Source organism: Elephas maximus, chromosome 27, assembly GCF_024166365.1.
Source record: "Elephas maximus indicus isolate mEleMax1 chromosome 27, mEleMax1 primary haplotype, whole genome shotgun sequence".
In the NCBI taxonomy this organism is placed as follows: Eukaryota; Metazoa; Chordata; class Mammalia; order Proboscidea; family Elephantidae; genus Elephas; species Elephas maximus.
Genome location: NC_064845.1, coordinates 35579005 through 35604254, shown reverse-complemented (window position 1 = coordinate 35604254; position 25250 = coordinate 35579005). Strand labels below are relative to the sequence as shown.

The window sequence follows — 25250 nt, the reverse complement described above, 5'->3', positions numbered from 1 at the left end:
CTTACTGGTCTAACAGAGACTGGAGAAACCTGGAGAGTATGGCCCCCAGACACCCTTTTAACTCAATAATGTAGTCATTCCTGAGGTTCAGCTTTCAGCCAAAGATTAGACAGGCCCGTAAAACAAAATGAGACTAAATGGGCACACCAGCTCAGGGGCAAGGATGAGAAGATAGGAGGGGATAGGAAAGCTGGTAATGGGGAACCCAAATTTAAGAAGAGGTGAGTGTTGACATGGCGTGGGGTTGGCAACCAATGTCACAAAGCAATATGTGTGTCAATTGTTTAATGAGAAACTAATTTGCTCTGTAAGCCTTCATCTAAAGTACAATAAAAAAAAACAATAAATTGGAAAAATAAAAGATAAAATATGCAGGCAAAAAAAGAAAATAAATAAATTAGGTTGGACATAAATTTCCTCAGCAACATCAGATTCCAGAAGACAATGACCCAGTGACTAAATGACAAGTGATAAAAAAAACTTGGAAAAGGGAAGGAATAGAACTCAAGAATTCTACATCGTTCTCTGACGGAAATTACGATCTAGTAGTAGCACAAACTATAGTAAGAAATCACATCATAACAGGAAAGAAATGATGGAAATGGTCCACAATAGAGGTATAACTATCATAAACCTTTCAAAGTAACTAAATGGTTAAGCGCTTGACTATTAATAAAAAGATTGGTGGTTGGAATCCACCCAGAGGCATCTCAGAATAATGGCCTGGCAATCTGCTTTTGAAAGGTCACAGCTTTGAAATCCCTGTGGAGCAGTTCTACTCTGCACACACGGGGTCATCAGGAGTCCTGATCAACTCGACAGCAACCGGCTTGTTTGGGTTTAGCATAGTGTAGAAATATATAAAGGAAAATCTGCAGGAACTAAAGGAGAATTGATGGTAGTACAGTTGCAGAGGAAATGTTGATGCACTTATCTTAGTCTTTGAAAGATTGTGTTGTTGTTTTTAGGTGCCGACGAGTTGGTTCCGACTCTTAGTGACCCCATGCACAACGGAACAAAACACTGCCCGGTCCTGTGCCATCCCCACAATTGTTGCTATGCTTCAGCACATTGATGCAGCCGCTGTGTCAATCCACCTCGTTGAGGGTCTTCCTCTTTTCTGCTGACCCTGTACTTTACCAGGCATGATGTCCTTCTGCAGGGACTGATCCTTCCTGACAACATGTCCAAAGTATGTAAGACGCAGTCTTGCCATCCTTGCTTCTAAGGAGCATTCTGGTTGTACTTCTTCCAAGACAGACTTGTCCATTCTTTTGGCAGTCCATGGTGTATTCAATATTCTTCGCCAACACCACAATTCAAAGGTGTCAGTTCTTCTTCGGTCTTCCTTGTTCATTGTTCAGCTTTCACATGCATATGATGCAATTGAAAATACCATGGCTTGGGTCAGGCGCACCTTAGTCTTCGGGGTGACATCTTTGCTTTTGAACACTTTAAAGAGGTCCTTTGTAGCAGATTTACCTAGTGCAATGCGTCATTTGATTTCTTGACTGCTCCTCCCGTGGGTGTTGATTGTGAATCCAAGTAAAATGAAATCCTTGACAACTTCAACCTTTTCTCCGTTTATCATGATGTTGCTCATTGGTCCAGTTGTGAGGATTTTTGTTTTCCTTATGTTGAGGTGCAATCCATACTGAAGGCTGTGGTCTCTGATCTTCATCAGTAAGTGCTTCAAGTCCTCTTCACTTTCAGCAAGCAAGGTTGTGTCATCTGCATGACGCAGGTTGTTAATGAGTCTTCCTGAAAGATTAGATAGGCCGAAAGAAAGAAAGATTACCTAGCAGATAAACATTGAACCCTTTATTACCAACCAGGAAACGAACAAACAAACAAACAACTTTCTTTTCAAGTATGGACGAAGCATTTCGAAAATGGAGCATGTGTTAAAGTCACAAGGGAAACCTCAATATATTCCAAAAATGAGAAATATTACAGACCATTTTCTCTGAGCACAACGCGTTAAAACCAAAAATAAATATTAAAAGTGGGAGCTACACCCACACTGAAAAATAAAACAACCTCAACAAGACAAAACTTAAAATCTCTAGCAACTTGATCGATTTGAAAGCATCATTGAAAAATATCTGGCCTGTAATAATGATGAAAATGCTTGCCTATCAAAGCTGATGGTTTTTAGCTATAGCTGTCCTCAGGAAAATGCATTTGCTTCAAAAAGCTTTCATTACTCAATAAAAATAATAGAAATGAATGAACTAATCATTCAATTCAAGAAGTTCACAAAATGAAACTAAGTAGAGTGAAGTAAAGGTAGAAAATTGAGGATGAAGACAAAGAAAAGCAACAGAATTGATTAACAAATGCAAAAATGCCTTTTGGGGGGAAAATTCACAGTAAAATGAATACTCTACCAGTCACCCAAATCCAGAAAGATACCCACTCCAGGAAGATAGAAGAAAAGAAAACAAATGCATAATCTAAGGAATGAGAAATTAGAGATGAACCCTAGAGGGTAAAGAACAATGAGAGAATAATTTATTCAATTGTATAATAAACATTTTCAAATCAGGATGAAATAGAAAATTGTAGAAGCAAACATGAAAAATAATTGCAAAATTTAACTAAAAAAATAGGCGCAAAAAGAAGCAAAATTTGACTACAGAAGTGGCGTTTGTACGATACGATCGATGTTAATTGGTCTCACTGAACTGTACGTGTGAAATATGTTAAATTGGCAAATGTTGTGTTATCTATATTTTTACAACAATAAAAACAAATAAATAAATAAATAAGAAGCAGTAGAAAACCTAAGTGGCCTGCAACACTGGAAGGAATTGAGAATTTCTCAAAGCTGGCACCCTGGTCTGGCTAGTATCCTGGGCAAATCCTTTCGAAGGTTCCAATAACAGATGATTGCTCTGCCTTTACAATGTTTACGCACAAAGAGAAAGAAGAAAAGCTTCCAAATAATTTGTGGAATCATGAATCCAGCATAAATGATACCAAATCGGACACAGACAGCTCACGAAAAGAAAATTAGAGGCATTTCTTACTTGTAAACAATGATGCAAAGTTTCTGAATCCAATATTAGCAGGTAAAATTCAGTGATACGTAAAGGAAACTATAAGATAACCCAGCAGAGTTTCTTCTAGAAAGGCAAAAATGGTTTGATATTATGAATTCTAATAAATTAATCATTACTATTTTGTTAATAAAGCTTAACGTATTATGAGATTAGAAAAGGCGTATGCGATAATTATGGTGGATCTTGAAAAAGTATTTGTTAAAATTTAGCAGCCTTTGTTGATTTTTTAAATCTTAGTTTAAAATAAGAAGAGATATTTTCTTAACACAATTAAAATATATATTACAAAATAACTGCCAACATTTGCATTAATGGTGAAACATTTGAAATAAACCCCCCCCCCCAAAAATCCAGTTAAATTAGGAACATCATCAACACTATGATTTAACTTGGCTGTTGAAGTGGAGCCCTGGTGGCGCAGCTGAAGTACTGATCAATATAATAAGAGAATAATATAAAATATACACATTTGCAAAGGAGGAGACAAAATTATATTATGGATTTTCATTTAAAGTGTGAATTTAGTACTAGAAAAGCCTAAGCAAGTCAATAATAGAGTTCAGTAAAGTGGTCACTACGAATAATTGTTTAGTAAACTAACTGGAAGAAAAGAGCCTACTGACAGTAATAACACGAGATACAAAACATCCAGGAGTGTGTATATTTATAATATATTAAGAGCATATTCAGATCAATATAAAGGCAAACACTCATGGGGGGAAATGTGCAAAGGTCTTAAGTATACAGTTCATAGGAGTGTCCTAGTGATGTCACTGGACCAACCCTCCAATTTGATATTAAAAAACACTATTTATTGAAGGAATGAACCGAGGGAGAGCATGCATTCAGTCTGGCTGTAATGATAGGCCCTGCCTTACAGGCAAAACAAAGAGGTATTTAACGATCAGAGTGAGTACACATAACAGTTTCACATTAAAGCAAATGGCAGGAAAGGTGAGTTTTACTGGGGTGGCAGTTAACTGTGAAACTTTCTTTACATCAGTTTCTAGTCTAACACAAATCTCCCATTCTCAGTACAATTTAACTAAGGCAATATTTCTAAAATGACAAATATAAAAAATTCTGACATGGAAGTGTAGTGATATGGAAATTTAATGATATATTTGCAGTTGGGCCAACTTAATTGGGATCTTTGGATACAGAACTGATGATTAGTTAAAAAAAAAAAAAAAAACAACAAACCAATTGCCATCCAGTCGATTCTGACTCTTAGTGACCCTACAGGACAGAGTAGAACTACCCCATGGAGTTTCCAAGGAATGCCTGCTGGATTTGAACTGCTGACCTTTTGGATAGCAGCTGCAGCACTTGACCACTACACCACCAGGTTTTCCAACCATTAGTTAGGAAAGTGTACATGAACTCTGTTTATTTAGCTGAGAGAAAAAGAGATAATGCCTAGGAGGTTTTGGGGTTAAGATAGTTAAAATGACATGTTTATCTATAGGCTCTAACTGTAACAATTCAATGAAGGTGTTTTAAGGCCGGTTGTAGGAACACCCTTAGTAAGGAAGACTGAGCTTTGTTTTTCAAAAAGCAAAAGTTAACAGAAGTCAGATGTTATCAAGAGAGTAGAAGTAAAGCCTTGGGTTCAATTTCAGAACAGCGTGCCTAATTTTAGTTCTGAAATTCCTTCAATTAGACCTGCCAAACCAAAAAAACAAACCAAGCCCACTGCTGTCAAGTTGATTCCGACTCATAGCAACCCTATAGAACACAGTAGAACTGCCCCATAGAGTTTCTAAGGAGCACCTCTTGGATTTGAACTGCTGACCTTTTGGTTAGCAGCCATAGTTCTTAACCACTATGCCACCAGGGTTTCCTTAGACTGGCTAGCACCTCAGAATTTAGAAGTTCCTCACACAGGAGAAATGTAATTCTGAATCTCAGCCGTAATTATAGAAATACAAATTTAAAGAGCCATGTAGTAACGTGGAATATTTTTTCCGCAATCAGGGGTCCAAAACTTAAAAAGTGTGCAGTGAGAGTATGGGCAAAGAAGGACTTCCATGTATTCTACAGAGAAATATAACTCAGGACGACCTTCTTTACTGCAGGTGTCTTGTATCATAATTTTAGGTGTGCCTTCCTTTTGACCCAGAGTTGCTACTTCTAGTACACAATCTTATGGAAATACTCACCCCAGTGCATAATGCTCTTTATTGCAACATTGTTTAGAATTGGGAAAGAAATGGAAAAAATATAAATATTTATTTCTAAAGAACCACTAAACTTCATGGTTAAGATAGCTGACTACAAGATAAATCCAGAAGAAAGCAATAGCTTTTCCATAAATCTAGCAATAACCAGTTAAAAGTGTGATGAGAGGTAAATTTCTACTCTCAGTTGCAATAAACTACTAAATAATTGAAAACTATAAATATGAAACGTGAAATAATGTACAGCCAATACATGTTGGATGCCTAATATAAAATTATTTAAATCAATATGATAAAAATTAATTCTTATAGCTCCATATATGGTTGTATATAATGGAGTCCTAGACAGCTGTTAAGAAGAATGAGGCAGATCCAGGAGTAATATTTAAAAATATTTAACAATGACTGGGCATTGACAAGGAGCCCTGGTAGCGTGATGGTTAAGTGCTCATCTGCTAACCAAAAGGTTGGAGGTTTGAACCCACCCATCGGCTTTGGTTTCGGTGGAGTAATGACCTGATGACCTGCTCCAGCAAAGATTAAAAAAAAAAAAAAATCCATTGCCTTCGAGTCGATTTTGACTCATACTGAGCCTATCTGCGGGAGAAAGACGTGGCAGTCTGCTTCCATAAAGATTATAGCCTTGGAAACCTTATGGGGCAGTTTTTCTATGTTCTATAGGGTTGTTATGAGTATGGTGACTGTAAAGATATCAGGTGCTTTCGTGGCCCCAGGAACAATCCAGGAGTTGACAGTGCTGAGAATCTTGTTCCCGAATTCCAATGTTAATTTTTTTTTTAAATAATTTTGCTACTAAATTTTAAATAAAATAATAATAATTACAAATTTGGGATGAAATTTCAGATTTATTCTTGGATTCCTGAAATTTGCCCTGTAACAGGGCTGTTTAGTTCAGGCCTCGGTATTGACTGTCTACTGCTTTTAACCCTCAGACAGCAAGCATTCAGCTCAGCCAGGTTATGACTCATATGTGCCTGGGAAAGGTTCTGAAAGAATAGATCCTAACTGGTACCAGTTTTATGTCTAGGGAACGGGACTTTGTATTAGTGGGTGATCAAGGTGTGGTTGTGATAGAAGCAGTCCTTCCTGCTAGGAAGGAGTCAATTGTTACTGACATTGAATAGAATTGCCGGCTCCTTTTTTTGGGGGGATAATAAAAAGCATGCAAGTGAGTTTTACTACTGTTTTTAACTTCTCTACGGACAATTCACCCCTTTATTACTTGCCTCTGGGCCAGTCCATTTCCACAGCCCTATCCTTGTTATGGAAACCTTGGTGGCGTAGTGGTTAAGAGCTATGGCTGCTAACCAAAAGGTTGGCAGTTCGAATCCAGCAGGTGCTTCCTGAAAACCCTATGGGGCAGTTCTACTCTGTCCTATAGAAATGCTATGAGTTGGAATTGACTTGACAGCAACAGGTTTGTTTTTTTGGTCCTTGTTACACTACTCTAAAGATTGTATAATTCATCATCCAAACTGGGGCACTTTTTTTAAAAAAGCGACTTTATTGAGATATAGGTATAATTCACATACATTATAATACATTCATTTTAAGCGTACTGTTAGAACCATTTTGGCATATGCATATTCCCATATAATCATAATTAATATAGAGAATATTTCCATCACCCTAAAAAGGTCCCGGGTACCCAGACTGAGGCACTTTTAAGAGTGAAAGAAGAGCTGTTAATAATTAGGCTAAGACAGTAGGCGTACATTAGTATTGTCCTGGATGAACCGAATCTTACATTTGTGATTTTCCCCACAGTTTTTCATGTTTTTTTTACTCAGGAAAAAAAATAAATTTAAGAATGAACTAAAAATATCCTCCACCCCACATCCTTGAATAAATGTATTTGACATTAAAAAAAAATTGGGGTCACATTCTACATGCTCAGCTCTGCATTTACCACTTACCCCATGGTATCCATTTTATTGAATTTCACGGCATTTGTTTGCTTTGTATTATCTTAGGAGGACCCCAAAGTGAAAGAAATCATGGCTTCTTTTCTCAAAACTTACACTAAAGATAGGATGACAAAACATCTACACAGATATAAGCAATACAACTGAATAAAATATATACATGAGCTGTTTTAAAAAAATTGATGTAGACTGAGTGTTTGTGAACAAGGAAAGTGAATGTGGGCTGAAGTCATCAGAAAGCAGGTAGACCAGGGCTTGAGGAATAGTTAGGATTAAATTTGTGCATTAAAAAGAAAGGATTATGCAGGCTTCTTGTTGTTAGGTGCCGAGGCTTCGATTTTGACTCATAGAGATTCCATGTGACAGAGTAGAATTGCATTTATAAGGTTTTCTAGGCTGTAAGCTTTATGGGAGCAGATCAGCAGGTCTTTTTCCCACAGAGCCACTAGGTGGATTTGAACCACCAACCTTTTGTTTTGCAGCTGAATGCTTAACTGTTGCGCCACCAGGAAGACAAAACATTGTGGATATCATGACGTTTGGTTAGCTCCAGAGGGACTGGGAATCTGAGAGCCCTCCAGTGGGTCTGGTTTTGCAAAAATGTAGTAAGATGGAACTGTCAACAAGACCCCAAGCATCTTCAGAAGTTGCTAAGTCATGTTGCTCAGGATTCTTTTGCTTGTGAGTTAAAGAAGGCCAACTCAAACTAGCTCAAGCACAAAATGGAATTTATTGGCTGACGTACCTGAGAAAGTCCAGGGATTGGTCAGACTGATCAAGGTGTTCAGTTGATATCATCACAGATGTGTCTCTCTTGATGTTGGGGTTCTCCTTTGTGGTGGCAAGATGAAGGATTTTCTCCTACCAGCTTAGCAAACTCAGAAGCAATAGGACTTCTTCCCAACAGGTGTAGCAAAAGCCCCAGGGCTGATAGTCATTGGCTGATGGTCTAGGTCAGGTGCTCATCTGGTTGTGTTGGAGGATTCGAAGGTGTGTGAGGGAGCCACATGTTCACTCTCTCAGAGGAGGAGCCATGCTGTGGAAGAAGCAAGAGATGCTCGAAAGCCAAAGGGAATATCTACAGAGAGAGCAGCAGCACAGGAGGATAAGGCTGGCATCAGTCCTACTGACAGGAAAACACAATGTGCCTTCCAGATGCTCCCTGAAATGAACCAATGCCCCAGGGAGGCTGAAAGGCCTTGGCCTTAGTCCCAGTGACCTGGCACAAACCACAAAGCCTCTCGACCACAGATCCTTCGCTGGAAATGAGTGGGTGGTGAGTGTGTATCCAAACCCCCTTTCCAGCTGGAGGATGTGGTTCCTAAATTGTATCCTTCTTTCTGCGTTGGAGCCACATAACCTAGTCAGAGCCTGTTCTTGGCCTGTTTGTGGGCCTTCCATCTGTGTAAATATCCTGACCAAGGCGTGATTAACCATGGAGAGTGGAGGTAGGCATTGGGGAGATGAGAAAAAGATACAGGACAGAAGGGGGGATGACCTGACTTTTATTTCTGACCATCTTTCAGGACCTCTTGCTTCTTTGGCTGCAAAAGGAAAGAGTGAAATCAGCATTTGGTAGTTTTAAAATGTTATTTGTACTACATTTGATTTAGGATTTAGCAGTACAAACCTCCAGTAAACCGTTTACATACTCATTTCCAATCCAGGGGGCTCCAGACTTACCTCAATGCCTTTGCTGTGTTCTTATAATTTACTAAATAAACAATTGCTGTTTTCCTTTCGTGTCTGAACCTGCCACAAGATTGCACGCTCTTACTATGTGCCCTTGCAGCTTACTAAATTTAACTGTTTTGTTATTCCTCTTCCCCAAGTTACTTTCCAACTTTGTGATATAAAACAGACTGTGCATAGAAAGTTTATCATTCAGAATGAGTGATATTTTTCTTCTCAGACATTTATGACCAAAGGAATGTAATCAAAAGAAGTGAAGTAATTATTCGCTTGTTGCCCTCCTATTTGGCTTCTGGCAATGGCTGGAGAGTTTCTTTCCCCATCTCCATCCAGCTAATCTACATGTGTGAAAATCCCCACAGGAAAAATAGCTGGACAGCCGGTTGCTGCCCGGCTTTCAAGGTGTGGCATCTTCTCTCCAGATGTGCGGTTTGGCTGTTGATTCCCTCTGCAGTGGGCTTGGGGTGCCCGCCCCTCAGAGCTGATGCTGGCTTCGAATTCCGAGCCGCCTCAGCGAGTCTGAGCATTTGGGAGTGTGTGAATAGGTGAGTTGGTTAATTTAGCAGCTGTTCAAACTTGTGCCCTAAGTCTGGTTTGGGGCATTAAAAAAAAAAAAAAAACAGTTGCTGTCGCGTTGATTTCGACTCATGGTGACCCCATGTGTTTCTCAGTAGAAATGGGCATAGGGTTTCGAATGGTCGTTTCCTTTCGAAAGTAGATCATCAGGCCTTTTTTCTGAGGCCCCACTGAGAGAATTCAAACTACTTCTGTTAGTAGCCAAGTGCTTAATTTTTTGTGCCACCCAGGGACTCCTAGTTTGGGGCATATTTCCTCCAAAATGGCCAATTAACTTCCCAGAAGAGTCACTTGCTCATGAACTGTACAGTTTAAAAAGGTGAATTTTATAGTATGTGAATTATATCTCAATAATAAAATAAACCCCCCATGCATCTGTCAGTTTGTCATAATGTGGGGGCTTGCATGGTGCTATGATGCTGGAAGCTGTGCCACCAGTATTCAAATACCAGCAGGGTCACCCATGGCGGACAGGTTTCAGGTGAGCTTCCAGACTAAGACAGACTAGGAAGAAGGACCTGGCGGTCTGCTTCTGAAAAGAACTCACCAGTGAAAATCTTATGAATAGCAATGGAACATTGTCTGATATAGTGCCAGAAGATGAGCCCTTCAGGTTGGAAGTCACTCAAGAGACGATTGGGGAAGAGCTGCCTCCTCAAAGTAGAGTAGACCTTAATGACATGGATGGAATCAAGCTTTCAGGACCTTCGTTTGCTGGTGTGGCATGACTGAAAATGAGAAGAAACAGCTGCAAATATCCATTAATATCAGAATGTGGAATGTACAAAGTATGAACCTAGGAAAGTTGGAAATCATCAAAAATGAAATGGGACACATAAACATTGATATCCTAGTCATTAGTGAGCTGAAATGGCCATTTTGAACAGGACAACAACATGGTCTAGTATGGGGGGAATGACAACTTGAAGAGGAATGGTGTTGCATTCATCGTCAAAAAGAACATTTCAAGATCTATCCTGAAGTACAGTGCTGTCATTGATAGGGTAATATCTATATGCCTACAAGGAAGATCAGTTAATATGACTATTATTTGAATTTTTACACCAACTGTTAAGGCCAAAGATAAAGAAATTGAATATTTTTACCAACTTCTACAGTCTGAAATTGATTGAACATGCAATCAGGATGCTCTGATAATCACTGGTGATTGGAATGTGGAAGTTAGAAACAAAGAAGAAGGATCAGTAATTGGAAAATATGGCCTTGGTGATAGAAACAATGCCAGAGATCGAATGATAGAATTTTGCAATAGCAACGACTTCTTCACCGCAGATACCTTTTCTCAACATCATAAACAGCAAATGTACACATGGACCTTGCCAGATGGAATACACAAGAATCAAATTAACTACATCTGTGGAAAGAAGCAGTGCAAAAACTCAATATCGTCAGAAAAAGGCCAGGGGCTGATTGTAGTAGAACAGACCATCAATTGCTTGTATGCAAGTTGAAGCTGAAGAAAAATTAGAGCAAGCCCAAGAGAGCCAAAGTATGACCTTGAGTATATCCCATCTGAATTTAGAGACCATCTCAAGAATAGATTTGACACATTGAACACTAATGACTGAATATCAGACCAGTTGTGGAATGACATCAAGGACATCATACATGAAGAAAGCAAGAGGTCATTAAAAAGACAGGAAAGAAAGAAAAGACCAAAAGGGATGTCAGAAGAGACTATGAAAGTTGCTCTTGAATGTAGAGTAGCTAAAGCGAACATAAGAAATGATTACGTAAAAGAGCTGAACAGAAGATTTCAAAGGGTAGCTTGAGAAGACAAAGGGTCCACCTTGAAGGCCAAGGTGTGCCTGACCCAAGCCATGGTGTTTTCAATCACCTCATATGCATGTGAAAGATGGACAATGAATAAGGAACAAAGAAGAAAAATTGACACTTTTATGATATTGGCAAAGAATATTGAATATACCATGGTCTGCCAAAAGAACGAACCAATCTATCTTGGAAGAAGTACAGCCAGATGCTCGTTAGAAGCACGGATGGCAAGACTACGACTCACATACTTTGGACATGTTATCAGGAAGGATTAGTCCCTGATGAAGGACATCATGCTTGGTACAGTAAAAGGCCAGCAAAAAACAGGAAGACACTCGAGGAGATGGATTGACATTGTGGCTGCAATAATGGACTCATGCATAACAAGGATTTTGAGGATGGTGCAGGGCTGGGCAGTGTTTTGTTCTGTTGTACATGAGGTCCCTATGAGTTGGAACTGGCTCGATGGCACGTAACAACAACAATAATAAAATAAAATAAATAAGTAAGGTATAAAAAAAAATTTTTTTTAAGGTATATGGTATATTAAAATGTGATGAGTATAGATTTGAAAGTCATTATATGTTGACATAATTCAGCAACTGGCTTCCAGGGAGCCTCAGTTTCCTGTTTTGTAAAATAGAGGTTTAATCTAAAGGTTCTAGAGGTTCTCTTCCAACTCTGCCTTTTCAATATCTTCGAATCTTTCTGCATGAAAAGCAGTTTAAAAAGAACTGCTGAAAAGATCAACTCTAGAATGAAAATAAGCCCTGATACTTTTCGTCTGTCATTGAAGGAGGCTCAATTCTGTCGCAGTTTAAGTTTATCCTCAGAAGAAAGGCACCTCACCACCAGGCACCTTGGAAGAAAAGCCTGGCAATCTACTTCGAAAAAAAATTTAGCCACTGAAGACCTTATGGAGCACAGTTCTACCCTGACACACTTGGGGTCATCCTGAGTTAAAACCGACTCAATGACACCTGGTTCTTTTATTTTGAGTATTGGTCAATTTGATCCATTTTCCTTTTTTTATAACAGATCTGATTTAGTAAACTTTCTATGATATTGTAATTTCCCATGAGGATTTCTGATTAATTGCAAGCAGAAGAGAATGGTGAAATTAATTTGTAAAACTGTTTACAACTGGAAGTGAGAGAACAATTTTTACAAGGGTTTAAAGAAGAAAGAAACATGGAGCGCCTGTTGACTTTTTGAGTTAAGTTATGAATGTGTATAATAGTCTTTGTTGGCATAACAACAGAGGAAAAAGAACAGTGATTTTATAAATTTTCTGAGGATACAGATTTTGTATAACATTTATAGAGGAATGGTTAAGAGCTTGGACTCTGTGTTCCTTTGTCTGGATTGGTAACCTGGCTCCACAGCTAACTGAGCCTGTCCGTGTCTCAGTTTCCTAATCAGTCACGTATCATAATTGCACCTATCTTTTTTTTTTTCTAAGGCTGTCATGAGGATTAAATTACACGACAGTTGTACAGCTCTGAGAAAAGTGTCTGAGCCCTAGTAATGGCTCAGCAAACATTAGCACTATCTTCAACAAATACTCCATCCGAATGGTTTGTTGGATGTTACCAATACATCAGGGATTGTGCACAAAGACTTGTTTACAGTGTATTCTGCTCTAATCCAATTTTACAGCAGTTATTTTCCAGTATATGAGGAGATTTTTCATATTGTAAATAATTTCTTTCATAGTTAAAGCAAGAGACCTTCACTAACAAAATGAAGATGCTGCGGATTCTATTTGTCCTAATCCTTTGGACTGAAACATCAGCTGACCAGAGCCCAGGTACCAGTGCATTTTGTGTTTATTATTATTTAGAGTAATAGATATTTGTTACGCCTCAGCAAACCTTTATTTTAATAAACAGAGAGAAAGAAAAAAAATGTATGTACTGAAAAATAAAAGTAGAAAACATTTAGTAGTAGTTGTGGGTATAGGATATCAAGCAAATTTAACCTTTCAAAGATGACAGAAAGCCATGGGTAAAAGTTATGAATTTTGGTCCATCTGGCTGGAGAACCTTTACTTATTCATTGATTTGTTAAGTCCCAGTGTTCTCCATATCTTCAGCAAGAGTCAACCCATTTGCATGTAGGTCGATTTGTATTGTGGCCTTAATAGATAAAAGGAAAAAGAACCCCACAGAGAAAATAGATTTTAAGTCTTCATGTGTTTAAACCATTGCCTTTTCTCTTCTTTTACAAACATGAAATAGGGAAGGGCTTAGTATATTTTACTTTGCGGGGGGCAGGGGGTGGAGTAGGTTTTTCTACTCTCCTGTAATTACTAAAAGCATTTCAGAGAAGTATTTCTAATTCTGCACTGTAATACCCCCTAGGATTTCATGACAGATTTCTGAGTTACTTTGAAAACTAGTTGTTAGACATTTACCAGCACGTCACTAATTTCGAGAGAGGGGTGACCACAACTGCTAAAGTAGACATCGTTGGTGCCTTCCATTGCCCAGACCCTCTCTGTTGGGCTATTCACTCATCCCCTCAGCTGCTGTGAATACTGCCTGCAACAGCTCACAACTGACCCCCTACTTTTTAGGAGAATTTATCTTGTCTGATGGGAGCCACCTTATCCAGGAGGTTATGCCCATGACCCTTTTCCCCTCACCCCCAATTTCTGGGGTGATCTTCAGTCAATGACTAGCTGATAAAAAAAACCTGGCCCTCTTGACGCAAGTAGGGACATCTGTGGTGCAATTTACGGTCCAGAGTTCCCTGCAGATCAGGCCAAGCCTAGACTTTCCCAAAGAGTACGTCTTCTTTGCTCCTTCCGTGCCTTATCCCTTCCACCACAATTAAGCCCATGCACCAAAGTCCTTGCCTTAGGCACTGCTTCTAGGATCTCCAACCTAAGATAGTTTACACTATAATGTTTCTAAAAGACTACTTTGGGACTTTCTGGGGTGGTACCATGGTGTCTCTTCTCTAAGTTTAGGGTTTCAGAACAACAACAAAAAAAAAGTCAGATTGACTCTGGTGTAGAGTTGAGAAAGAAAAATCTATTGGCTAACTTTACTAAAAGTCCCCTTGTTTGACATTTTAGCAAAACAAGTAGCTTCTTCTGTTTGATCTCTAGAAGACATTTTTCTTGAGATTCTGAGTTACTCTGAACACTAGAACATAGTCTCAAATGAGTAGCATGGTCTGAAATGTAAAAGGTGAACAGTAACTTTGTTTTATTGTTTTGTGTTGATAGAGCCAGGCCCTGAGTATGCAGATGTTGTGTTTCTGGTGGACAGCTCGGATCACCTGGGAGCTAAGTCACTCCCATTTGTGAGAAGGTTCATCAGCAACGTGATCAACAGTCTCCCCATAGAGGCCAACAAATACCGCGTGGCCCTGGCCCAGTACAGCGACAAGCTTCACAATGAATTCCAACTGAGCACCTTCAAGGGCAAGAACCCCATGTTGACCCACCTCAAGAAGAACTTTGAGTTCCTTGGTGGGTCCCTGCGGATAGGAAATGCTCTCCAGGAGGCCCACAGGACCTATTTCTCTGCACCCACAAACGGGAGAGACAAGAAACTGTTTCCCCCCATTTTGGTGGTCCTGGCTTCAGCAGAGTCTGAGGATGACGTGGAAGAGGCTGCTAGGGCCCTGCGGAATGACGGGGTGAGAATCGTCTCTGTGGGGCTGCAGGGAGCTTCGGAGGAAAACCTGAAGGCCATGGCCACGTCTCAGTTTCATTTCCACCTGAGGACAGCCAGAGACCTCAGCACGTTTTCCCAAAACATGACGCAGATCATCGGGGATGTGACTCAGTACAAGGAAGGAGCAATTGATACTGACATGAAAAGTAAGAAAGCTCTTGGTTGAAGAGGTACTCGGTCCTTGTGGGGATCTGCATCTCTCCACCCTCATCTCTCTTAACTCCCATCCTGGTTTCCATGATTTGTTGTTGTTGTTAGTTGCCATCGAGTTGATTCTGACTCATGGCGATACCATGTGTGTAGAGTAGAAATGCTCCATAGGGTTTTCAGGGTTGTGACCTTTTAGAAGTAGATTGTCTAACCTATCTTCCGAAGCACCTCTGGGTGAGTTCCAACAGCCAACCTTTGGCTAGTAGTTGAGAACATAACTGTTTGCACCATCCAGGGACTCCAGGGTTTCCATGATTAAGAAAACCCAAAAACCAAACATACTGCCATATTGAATTATTGGAAATGTCTACACATTATGCTCTTCCTCACCTCTGCCTGTGCTTATGGCATTTGCTTTGACAGAAATCCTCTTCCACTCCTTTGCCTTCTTGCAGCCTGAATAAGTCCTATCATTATTTAAATCTCAACCCTAGAATCATATCCTCTTAGAAGCCTTTCCTTCCAAATTTCTTTTTGGGAGTCACAAGTACCTGTGCACAACTGACGACAGTAGCACTTCTCACACTGTATAATTATTCAGTTCTGTGCTTGCCCTCCCCACACCACCAAAGAACTGGTAGTATCATGTGGACAGCATTGACAACTCATACTTACCTCTGTATTCATAATGCTTAGCACAATGCCAGAGCCCTGGTGGTGCAGTGGTTAAGAGCTCAGCTACAAACCAAAAGCTCCTTGGAAACCCTATGGAGCAGTTCTACTCTGTCCTACAGGGTTGCTATGAGTTGGAATTGACTCGAACACAATGGGTCTGGTTTTCTGGTTTATTTTTTTAGCGCAATGCCTGTCAACAAGCTGGTGTTCAATTTCTTAATGAGTGAATAAGTGAAAGCCTCACAGATAAAGAAATAAGACCCTTCTCTGTTCTTCCCCTCACAGTCTTGGCACAGTGGGAGGCATACAGTAAATATTCAAAGAATGCCTATCAATTAATATATAACTACACTAAATGGGAACAATAATCTGAGAATGTGATACCCAATAGCACATGATCATGCTTCATGTTCAACCAGACAGAGAAGGAAGAGGACATTCTCAGTTGTAGAGTTGTGCAGTGTCTATTTGAGGCTACCCCATTTGGCCAGATCCTTCTCTTCATTCATATCTCAGTCAGATATTGTTCTCTCAGAGAGACCTTCCCTGACTTCTTCATGTCCCAGGTAAGTTAGTCCCACCCTACATCCCAGAATAATCACTTGATTGAGTCACCTATTTTATTTCCTTTCTAACAATTATTACTGTCTGAAACAGTATCATATAGTTGTCTGCCCCTTCTCATAGAATATGAGGTCCCTGAGGTCAGAGATACTTCTGCTTATTCATCCCTAAATCCAAGCAGTTACGAGAGTGGTGGAGGTGGCAGCGGTGGTGGTAAGGGTGGTGACGGTGTTTGTGATGGTGATGGTGATGAAGATGGTGGTGGTGGAGGTGGTGGTGATGATGGGGGTGGTGGTGGTGATGGTGTTGATGAAGATAGTGATGGTGATGGTGGTGGTGGAGGTGGTAGTGATGGGGGTAGTGGTGGTGATAAAGATGGTGATGGTAGAGGTGGTTGTGATTAGGATGGTGATGATGGTGGTGGAGGTGGTGGTGATAATGGGGGTGGTGGTGGTGATCAAGACGGTGGTGATGGTGGTGGAGGTGGTGGTGATGATGGGATTGGTAGTGGTGATGGTGGTGGAGGTGGTGGTGATGATGGGGTTGGTGGTGGTGATGATGGGGATGGAGGTGGAGGTGGTGGTGATGATAGGGGTGGTGGTGGTGACGAAGATGGTGGTGGTGGTGGTGGAGGTGGTAGTGATGGGGGTGGTGGTGGTGATCAAAATGGTGATGATGGTGGTGGAGGTGGTGGTGATGATGTGGGTGGTGGTGGAGGTGGTAGTAGTGATGGGGGGGTGGTGGTGGTGGGATATGGTAGGAAAATTGGTGAGAAGCCTTTTTCAGATACAGGGAACAGCATACAAAGAATCTCAGAATTCAATATCCTTGTAGGCATAGTTAAGAATTTTGATCTTTTGTTTCAATCCACTAGAAGTAGACAATGCTAATTACATCTGTCATGACTACTTATACTTTCAATAATGCCTTTTGACAATCTGTAAAGTGCTTTTGTCACTCTGAGCCAGTGGTTTATTCTAATCCTCATACTTTTTCTCTCCATCATTCCAGTGTCCCTGGACTGTCAGAGAGATTCACTTGCTGACCTTGTATTCCTGGTGGATGACTCATTTGACACCATACAAAATTTAAGGTACCTGCAGAGATTCCTGGAGAATATCACCGCTTCTATGGATGTGAAGGACAACTGCATGAGGCTTGGTCTGATGAGTTATAGTAACACAGCCAAGACTATTTCTTTTCTGAAATCAGACACAACCCGTTCTCAATTTCAGCAGCAAATCCAGAAGCTTTCTCTCCGGCCTGGGAAATCCAATGCTGGGGCTGCCATTAACAGTATGTGGAGAGAGGCCTTCTCAGAATCGAGTGGCAGCAGAAGAGCCCAGGGAATTCCTCAAGTTGCAGTCCTGATCACCCACAGACCATCAGATGACCAGGTGCGTGAGGCCGCAGAGAAGCTTCGGCAGAACGATGTGACTGTGTTTGCCATGAGCATCCAAGGGGCTAACAATACTCAGTTAGAAGAAATAGTGTCTTACCCTCCAGATCAGAGAATTACCATGCTGAGTTCCTACGCAGACTTGGAAACTTACGGTACAAAGTTTGTGAAAAAGTTCCAGAATGAAATATGGTCCTACGTTTCTACTCGAGCAGAACAAATGGACCTTGATAAAACTGGTATGTTTAAAAACAATACTTTTCTTCTTGTTCAAGTGGTCTGAATGATTGGGATCGGGTGGGAGAGAGGATTGACCGCAGTTGAATAAGGGCCCTTCTTGGAGTTATGGGAACGTTCTAGAACTGGGTTTCGGTGGTGTTGCGCAACTCTATCGATGTCCAAAAACCATTGAATGATAGATACACTTTCAGTGGAGGAATTTTAATGTAAATTGTACCTCGATCAACGGTAAAAGGGTCATATGTGTTAATTATAGAGTATTTTAACATTGTGGATTAACATAAAGAAGAAAATAAAATTGCTTATAACTTTCTCAGATAAAACTATTCTTAACATTTATGTCGCTTCTATCCCAGTGTCTTTTCTGATGCTGACTCTGTCTTTCTTTCTCTCTCCTTTCAGGCACACACAACACACACACACATTTTTTTAAATGGCGTCACATTGTATATATCACTGCTGTCCAACAGAACTTTCTGTGATGATGACAATGTTCTATACCTGTGCTGCCCAGCAAGGCAGCCACTAGTCACACATGGCCATGTAGCAGTTAAATGTGGCTGGTGTGATGTAACTAAGGCACTGAATTTTCAATTTTATTTTAGTTTTAATTTTAATAGCCACATGTGGCTAGTGCCTTTCGTGTTGGACAGTGCAGACATATACAGCTGGGTGGCTTGTGTTAGTTACAATTGCATTTGGCTGTGACTAACAGAAGAAACCAAAATAAAATTATTTTGTCTGCTTCACAAATATATCCAGAGGTAGGTAGATATTGCTGGTGTGGTATACCACATTGTCAGAGACCTGGTCTCTTTCCATTATATTTTTGCTGTCTGTGGCCTTTATTCCCAGGATCACCTCATGGTCCAAGATAACTGCTCCAGCTACCACATTCACATCCAGCAAAGAGGAAGGATTAAAGGGAAAGAAAAGGGCATGGCTCCACCCCTTCTTTTTCAAGGATACTCCCAAGAAGACACACACGCCATTTCTGTTTACATCCCATTGGCCATTTGGGTGGAGGGCGTGACCATGTTTGCCATGAGCCTCCAACCACAACCTCCCCCAAAAAAACCATTGCCATTGAATTGATCCCAGCTCTACCTATAAGACAGAGTAGAACTGCCCCATAAGGTTTCTTATGCTGTAATTTTTATGGAAGCAGACTGCTACGTCTTTCTCATGTAGAGCGTCTGGTGGGTTCAAACTACTGATATTTTGTTTACCAGCTGAGCACTTAACCACTGCACCAAGGGCTTTTACCCAGTTAAAAGACATAGTTAAAAGAAATAGAATTTAGTCACATGTCACATCTAGCTGGAAAATGGGAGCTGGGAAATGAAATGTACAGTAAGTCCCCAGGTTAAGAACATCCGATTTACAGACAACTTGTGCTTAAGAACGAACTGCCACAAAGCCCATTGTATTAAAAATTTGAGTTCAGTACATTGATCCATGATAACAAATGCATGCATTACTTTCTGACAGTCATGAGGTGTTCCTTAAGTGTTTTATATGCATAGAAAGGTAAAATCTATCCTACATATAAAGGCAAACATTTGACTAACTGATGCTAAATAAGAACCCTATATACGTGTTCCAACTTACCTACAGATTTGACTTCAAGACAGACTTAGGAATGGGTCTTGTTCATAACCCAGGGACTCCCTGTAGTTTTTATTTGGAGCAGCCAAGTGTCCAGATGAAAACTGGGGGTTCCACCAGTGTAGAAGAAGGAGAGATGGATATTGGGTACAACTGTTTTTTTTAGTATTATCTGCGTTACCTGCTTTTCTATCAATCATAGATCATGACCCTTTGCCATTTCCTTAAATATTCTTTTTAAGCTGCGAATGATATTGCATTGTATGGATGTGCCATAATTTATTTAACATATACTGAATTGCTGGACATATAGGTTATTTTCAATGTTTTGCTTTTATAAAATATTGTCAAGCTCATCCTTATCCCTCTATCTTTGTGCACATCCATGATTATTTTCTCACATTTTTATTTTTATTATTATTTTTCTTCCATCATTCTAGTGGCGGGTAGCCTAGTTAAAATGCCTTGTGAATCTGCTATAATTTACTGAGTTCTTTTCAAAAGCTACATACCAAGATACTTTGTGAGTTTGAGCTTATCTTATTCTGAGAAATCTGATGTCTTCACACATTTCCTCTGTAGATAAAATGCTCCCAAACAATTGGAATTGGAATTTGGAAGCACTCACATGGAAAGGGATTAGATCTTTCAGTTAAATTAGAGGCTAATTTTAACTCAGATAAATCATTGGAAGACAGGCTTATGGAGTGCCTCCTGGGGAAGCCCCGGATTTGGTCTGGCATGTGTACATTGCAAAGTAGCAGCAAGAAACAAGTCCCCTATTACCTCCCGAATGACCCAAAGGAAACTCCCTCAGAGTGGCAGCCACCTTGGTCCAGTACCAACTGTTCAGGGCATAGGAGAGATACAAAGCATGGTATCTCTCGGGGACTTTGCAATGATGTGACAATGAAAAGTATTGTCATTATAGAAATTCTAAATGAGAAGGTGGAACCCTGAAGGTGCAGTGGTTAAGTGAAACAGCTGCTAACCAAAAGGTCAGCAGTTCAAATCCACCAGTGGCTCCTTGGAAACCCTATGGGACAGTTCTACTCTGTCCTAAATGAGAAGGTATGGGACCGAGCCTAGGGTAAGGACCATCCAGGAAGGATTGTTATCTTCCAAAACATCTCAATAATTGGCTTCTTATTAATTTGGTGGCTCTAAAACATTGGTATATGTCTTAGGGTTCTCTAGAGAAACAGAACCAGTGAGATGTGTACATATACAGAGAGAGATTTACTTCAAGGGATTGGATCACACAATTATGGTACCTGGCAAGTCCAAAATCTGTAAGTCAGGCAGCAGGGTGGAGACTTCAGAGTAGCCTTGCATCCCAAGATCCTTATAGGTCAGGTGGCAGGAAGAGTGTAGAGTTGAGAGAAAGAGAGGGTATTCTGCCAAAATATTTATTTATAGTTTGAAGGAATGCCACACCCTAAGGAGCTCCTCTTTCAACTGATCGATTACGCTGTATTACATGATGGAAAGTAGTTATATTACATTTCATTAGATTACATTATGGAACAGCAACTTGTCTAGTGTTTGGCAAAACCACTGGGAACCTTAGTCTAGCCACGTTGATACATAACATTAACCATCACAGTACTTGACTTAGGTTGAGTTCTTCTGAAGCATGATCAAAAATTTGAGAACCAGTCTCTATTTGCTTAGTCACCTTTGTACCCGCTACCTCTGGCACTTTGCAAGTGTCCAATTTATTAAATAGAGCTTTGTTAAATCAAGGGGGAGACTCACATTAACCAAACTTAAGAGACCGATGTGTAGAAAAATAATAAAAATTATTTTTGTAACAATGAGGACTATCAGTGCCCAAGGGCCTGGACACTCATGTGCTCTGACTAATACAGTCTGTAGACATGCCAATGAGAAGTGAAAAGACTGCTGGGGGTGTGTGGAATCACAGCAAGGGAGTTAGTTTTGTGATTGAAATGTCTAGTGGCATCTAATTCCAATGAGAGAATGTCTCTATTTTAACATCAGGGTAAGTACATTTATATCTCTTTCAGACACGTACATTTATCCCTCTCTCTCTCTCTCTATATATATGTATGTATCAATCACCCCTCTATCTATCTACCTAAATTACCATACAAGTGAGACCTTGGGCCAGGAGACACACCCTTTTTCAGCACTATCTAATAGAACTTTTTGCCGTAATGGAAATGTGGTAGCCACTAGCCACATGTGGCTATTAAGCACTTGTAATGTGACTAGTGTGATTGAGGAGCTGAATTTTTAATTTTAAGTAGTTTAAAATACATTTAAACAATAACACGTGGCTAATGTTTTTTTTAATGGCTAGCATACTGAACAGCACAGCTCTAGACAGGATTTGAGCAGGCATTACCAAGGTTACATACTGTGATTTAAATCTTTCTCTCCTTCATTGCTGACTACCATTACCTTCCTTCTGCTAGGCACTTAATGTTTATTTATTAGTTATGTAAATAAATTGAAACTTTCAGGTTTTGTTGACCTGGGATCAGCTCTGTCTTTTGCAGATAACTTTGCTTATCTTTGCCCCATCTCTTTATGTGTTGGTTTCATGGTTTAATTCTCAGAGTCAAACTTATTCCCAGTATTTTTGATTTCTTAAGGAATAATTCCCTTATGTAGTGTCAACAGCTATAAATTGCCAAAAGGCTATCAAGAAAGAAAATAATTTTGTAATGACTAAATTATCTCGTATTTTAAAGATCCATGTATTAAACCAGTTAATTGTGTAAATAACCTAAATTTCAAAAATATGTTCTTCTTTCCACCAAATTTGGATGAATGACTAGAGTACAATATTTTTATGCAAATAATGCTCACCTTCTGCATTTGTTTGCCAACCAACCTGCCTTCCCCCTGTGAAGTATTTTCATCAGTGTGCTGTGCTAATTGACTGGCAAACAAATGTAGAAGGTACACATTATTTGTGTAAGATAAGATAATAAACAGACTATTAAGGAAGTTTGCATGCTTTTTTATAGAATCTGCTTAACAAAGGAAGGAACACCAGGAGTTCCTATTGAAAAAAAATTTTTTTTGTTGAAATTTTATAATGTGCCAGGCCTGTCCTGAGTTCTGGGCAGAAGCAGAGACTTAGACAAAGTCTCTGGCCTCATGGAGCTGCCATCCTATAGTCAGGGACAGGCTGTGCTCATGTACAAATGAATAAGATAATTTCAGCAAGTGATGGGTGCCATAAGGAAAATAAACAGGGCAATAGGATAGACAATGACTGAAGTGCTTCAACTAGAGGGGGAGGAAAGGTCTTTCTGAAGAACGGACATTTGAGTTGACACATCCATGATGAGATGGAACCAGCCATGCACATATTTTGGTAGGGAGGAGGGAAAATTCCAGGAAGAGAGGAAGGCAAGTGCAAAGGCCCTAGGGCACGTTCTGAGAACAGAGAGAAGCCCAATATACTTGGAGCACTGTGAGTGATATGAGGAGTTGTAGGAAATAGGGACGGAGAGGGAAGCAGGGCAAAAGAACAGGCCAATTTTGGATGTTTAAATTCTAAACACAGTGGTAAATTATTCAGGTAGAAAAGTAATATAATCTGATCTTGGTTTTAAATATATCACTCTGGCTTCTCTGGGAAGAAGAAGTTATTGGGGAAATAGAAGAGAAGGCCATCTGTCCCATCCACTTTCTCAGGAAATGATAAGGCATAGTTTTAAATGTCCAAGAAGTAGGTTTTAAGAAAAACTACTTAACTTAGAGCCTGAGAATTGGGAATCTGATCCTTACTCTTTAACTTACTTTCTGTGTGACTATGTGCAAACCACTATGCCTTGCTCTGCTTCAGTGTCCCCACAAGGTTGTAAATAATGGGCTTGAAAGTCTTCAATGACCTGTACAGGCTCTACACAAATATGATGAGTCCTCATTCTTTACAAACGCCACAGCTTCTTCATGTTCTTCCACAAACCCTCTTGCTCAGTTCTCTCCAGATTTTCTATTGATAGAGAATACGCTTTCCACTTGCCTTTTTTGTTTGTTTGTTTGCAGGCTGTGTGGACACAAAAGAGGCTGATCTCTATTTCCTCATTGATGGCTCAGGCAGCATCTCGACAGAGCATTTTAAGCAAATCAAGGAATTTATGTCGGCGGTGACAGAAATGTTTACCATTGGCCCAGACAAAGTCCGGGTTGGAGCTGTGCAGTACTCATCTAAGAATACAGTGGAATTTGATATTGGTGTCTATTCTAATGATGTTGACTTAAGGAAGGCTGTTTTCAACATCAAGCAGCAAAGAGGTGAAACTTACACAGGGGCAGCCCTGAATTTTATGCTGCCATTAATAAAGAAGGGAAAGGAGCATCGACCATTTGACATTCCCTCTTACCTCATCGTGCTGACTGATGGGAAGGCCCATGACAGCGTCCTAGAACCTGCGGAGAGACTAAGGGCTGAAGGGATCACCATCTATGCAATTGGCATTGGAGAGGCCAATAAAGCAGAACTGCAACAAATTGCTGGGAAAGAAGAAAGGGTTACCTATGGGCAGAACTTTGATTCTTTAAAAAGCATAAAAAATGAAGTTGTTCGCAGCATCTGCACCGAAAAAGGTGAGCAAAATCCAAAGGGCTTTATTCTCTGCATTTCAACATTAATGACTTCAGGCGGACTCATGGCCAGATTGCTAAAGGCATAATGGAACAAGTGGTCTGGCTAACATTTTTTTGCAGCAGCTAACTTACTTACTTTACCACCACGGAGGGATCGAGCCCCTCACTTGACGACCAACTGCCAACAGTGGAGAATCCCAATGATCTCAATAGAGTATGTGTTTATTGCCTATATAAGCACATGAAAATGTTGTGTTCTGAGAGACAGGCTGGCTTACTTGTTAAGAATCAGGATGCAGGAGTCAAAGAGTTAAGGTTCAAACCCTCTTTACCACTAATTAGCTGTGAACCTTAACTGAATTACTTCCTGTCTACCTGCCTTGGTTCCCTAGTTTGTAGGACTATTGTAAAGTTAAAGGTTCTAACAGCGTGTGGAGCCTCCTAGGAGCACCTGATACAGCAGTTGGTTAATAATAAGGAAAAGAAGATACTCAAACTTATTTGAACTTACTAAAGTGAATATGTGTTTGAATTTTCTCTGAGCCTCTTAAAAAATAGAAAAATAAATGAACAAACAAATAACTAGCATTAACAACAAAATTCTAAATCACGATTTTGTTAGTTCTTCCTGTTAGGGAGAATAATGGAGTTTGGTTTTCAGGATGTCTTAGAAAGAATGAGGGATTAAAAGATCCCCAGTATTTCCTGGGGTTGGCACCAAGAAAAGTGAAAGAGTCTCAAGAAACATAAAGTTGCTTGTATCTCGGATCCTTTCCCGGGAGAAAGTCCTGGACCAGCACCTCTCTTGCAGTTTGTCAGTCTGAAAACTGTCACACATTGTAGACAAGGAAATGAGCCAAAAGATGGTGAACAGAGAGGCAGGTAAACTAAGGAGCCGAAGCCTGAGAGGCTAGGGGAAAAAAAAAAACCCACTGGTCTCAGAGCAGACTCAGATGCAGTGAGGAACATCAGATTGACTAGGGAACAGGTTAAGCTGCTGTAATAAAAAGACCCAAACTCCAGTGGTTTCAACAATACAGAATATTATTTCCCTCTTACATGATAGTCCAGGTGAGCAGTCC

At 40.1% G+C, this 25250-nt stretch overlaps 1 protein-coding gene across 1 annotated transcript in view; it reads left to right on the top strand.

The window, feature by feature from the left end:
- Positions 1 to 968: 968 nt before the first annotated feature.
- The window catches only part of LOC126068279 (collagen alpha-5(VI) chain-like), a 122277-nt gene continuing 97995 nt past the window's right edge, over positions 969 to 25250 (top strand). The window contains exons 1-5 of the mRNA XM_049870732.1: positions 969 to 1192; positions 12970 to 13063; positions 14489 to 15088; positions 17343 to 17969; positions 23608 to 24168. Of these exons, the coding sequence (XP_049726689.1) occupies positions 1184 to 1192; positions 12970 to 13063; positions 14489 to 15088; positions 17343 to 17969; positions 23608 to 24168 (1891 nt within the window). The 5' untranslated portion in view covers positions 969 to 1183. The remainder of the gene's footprint in view (positions 1193 to 12969; positions 13064 to 14488; positions 15089 to 17342; positions 17970 to 23607; positions 24169 to 25250) is intronic.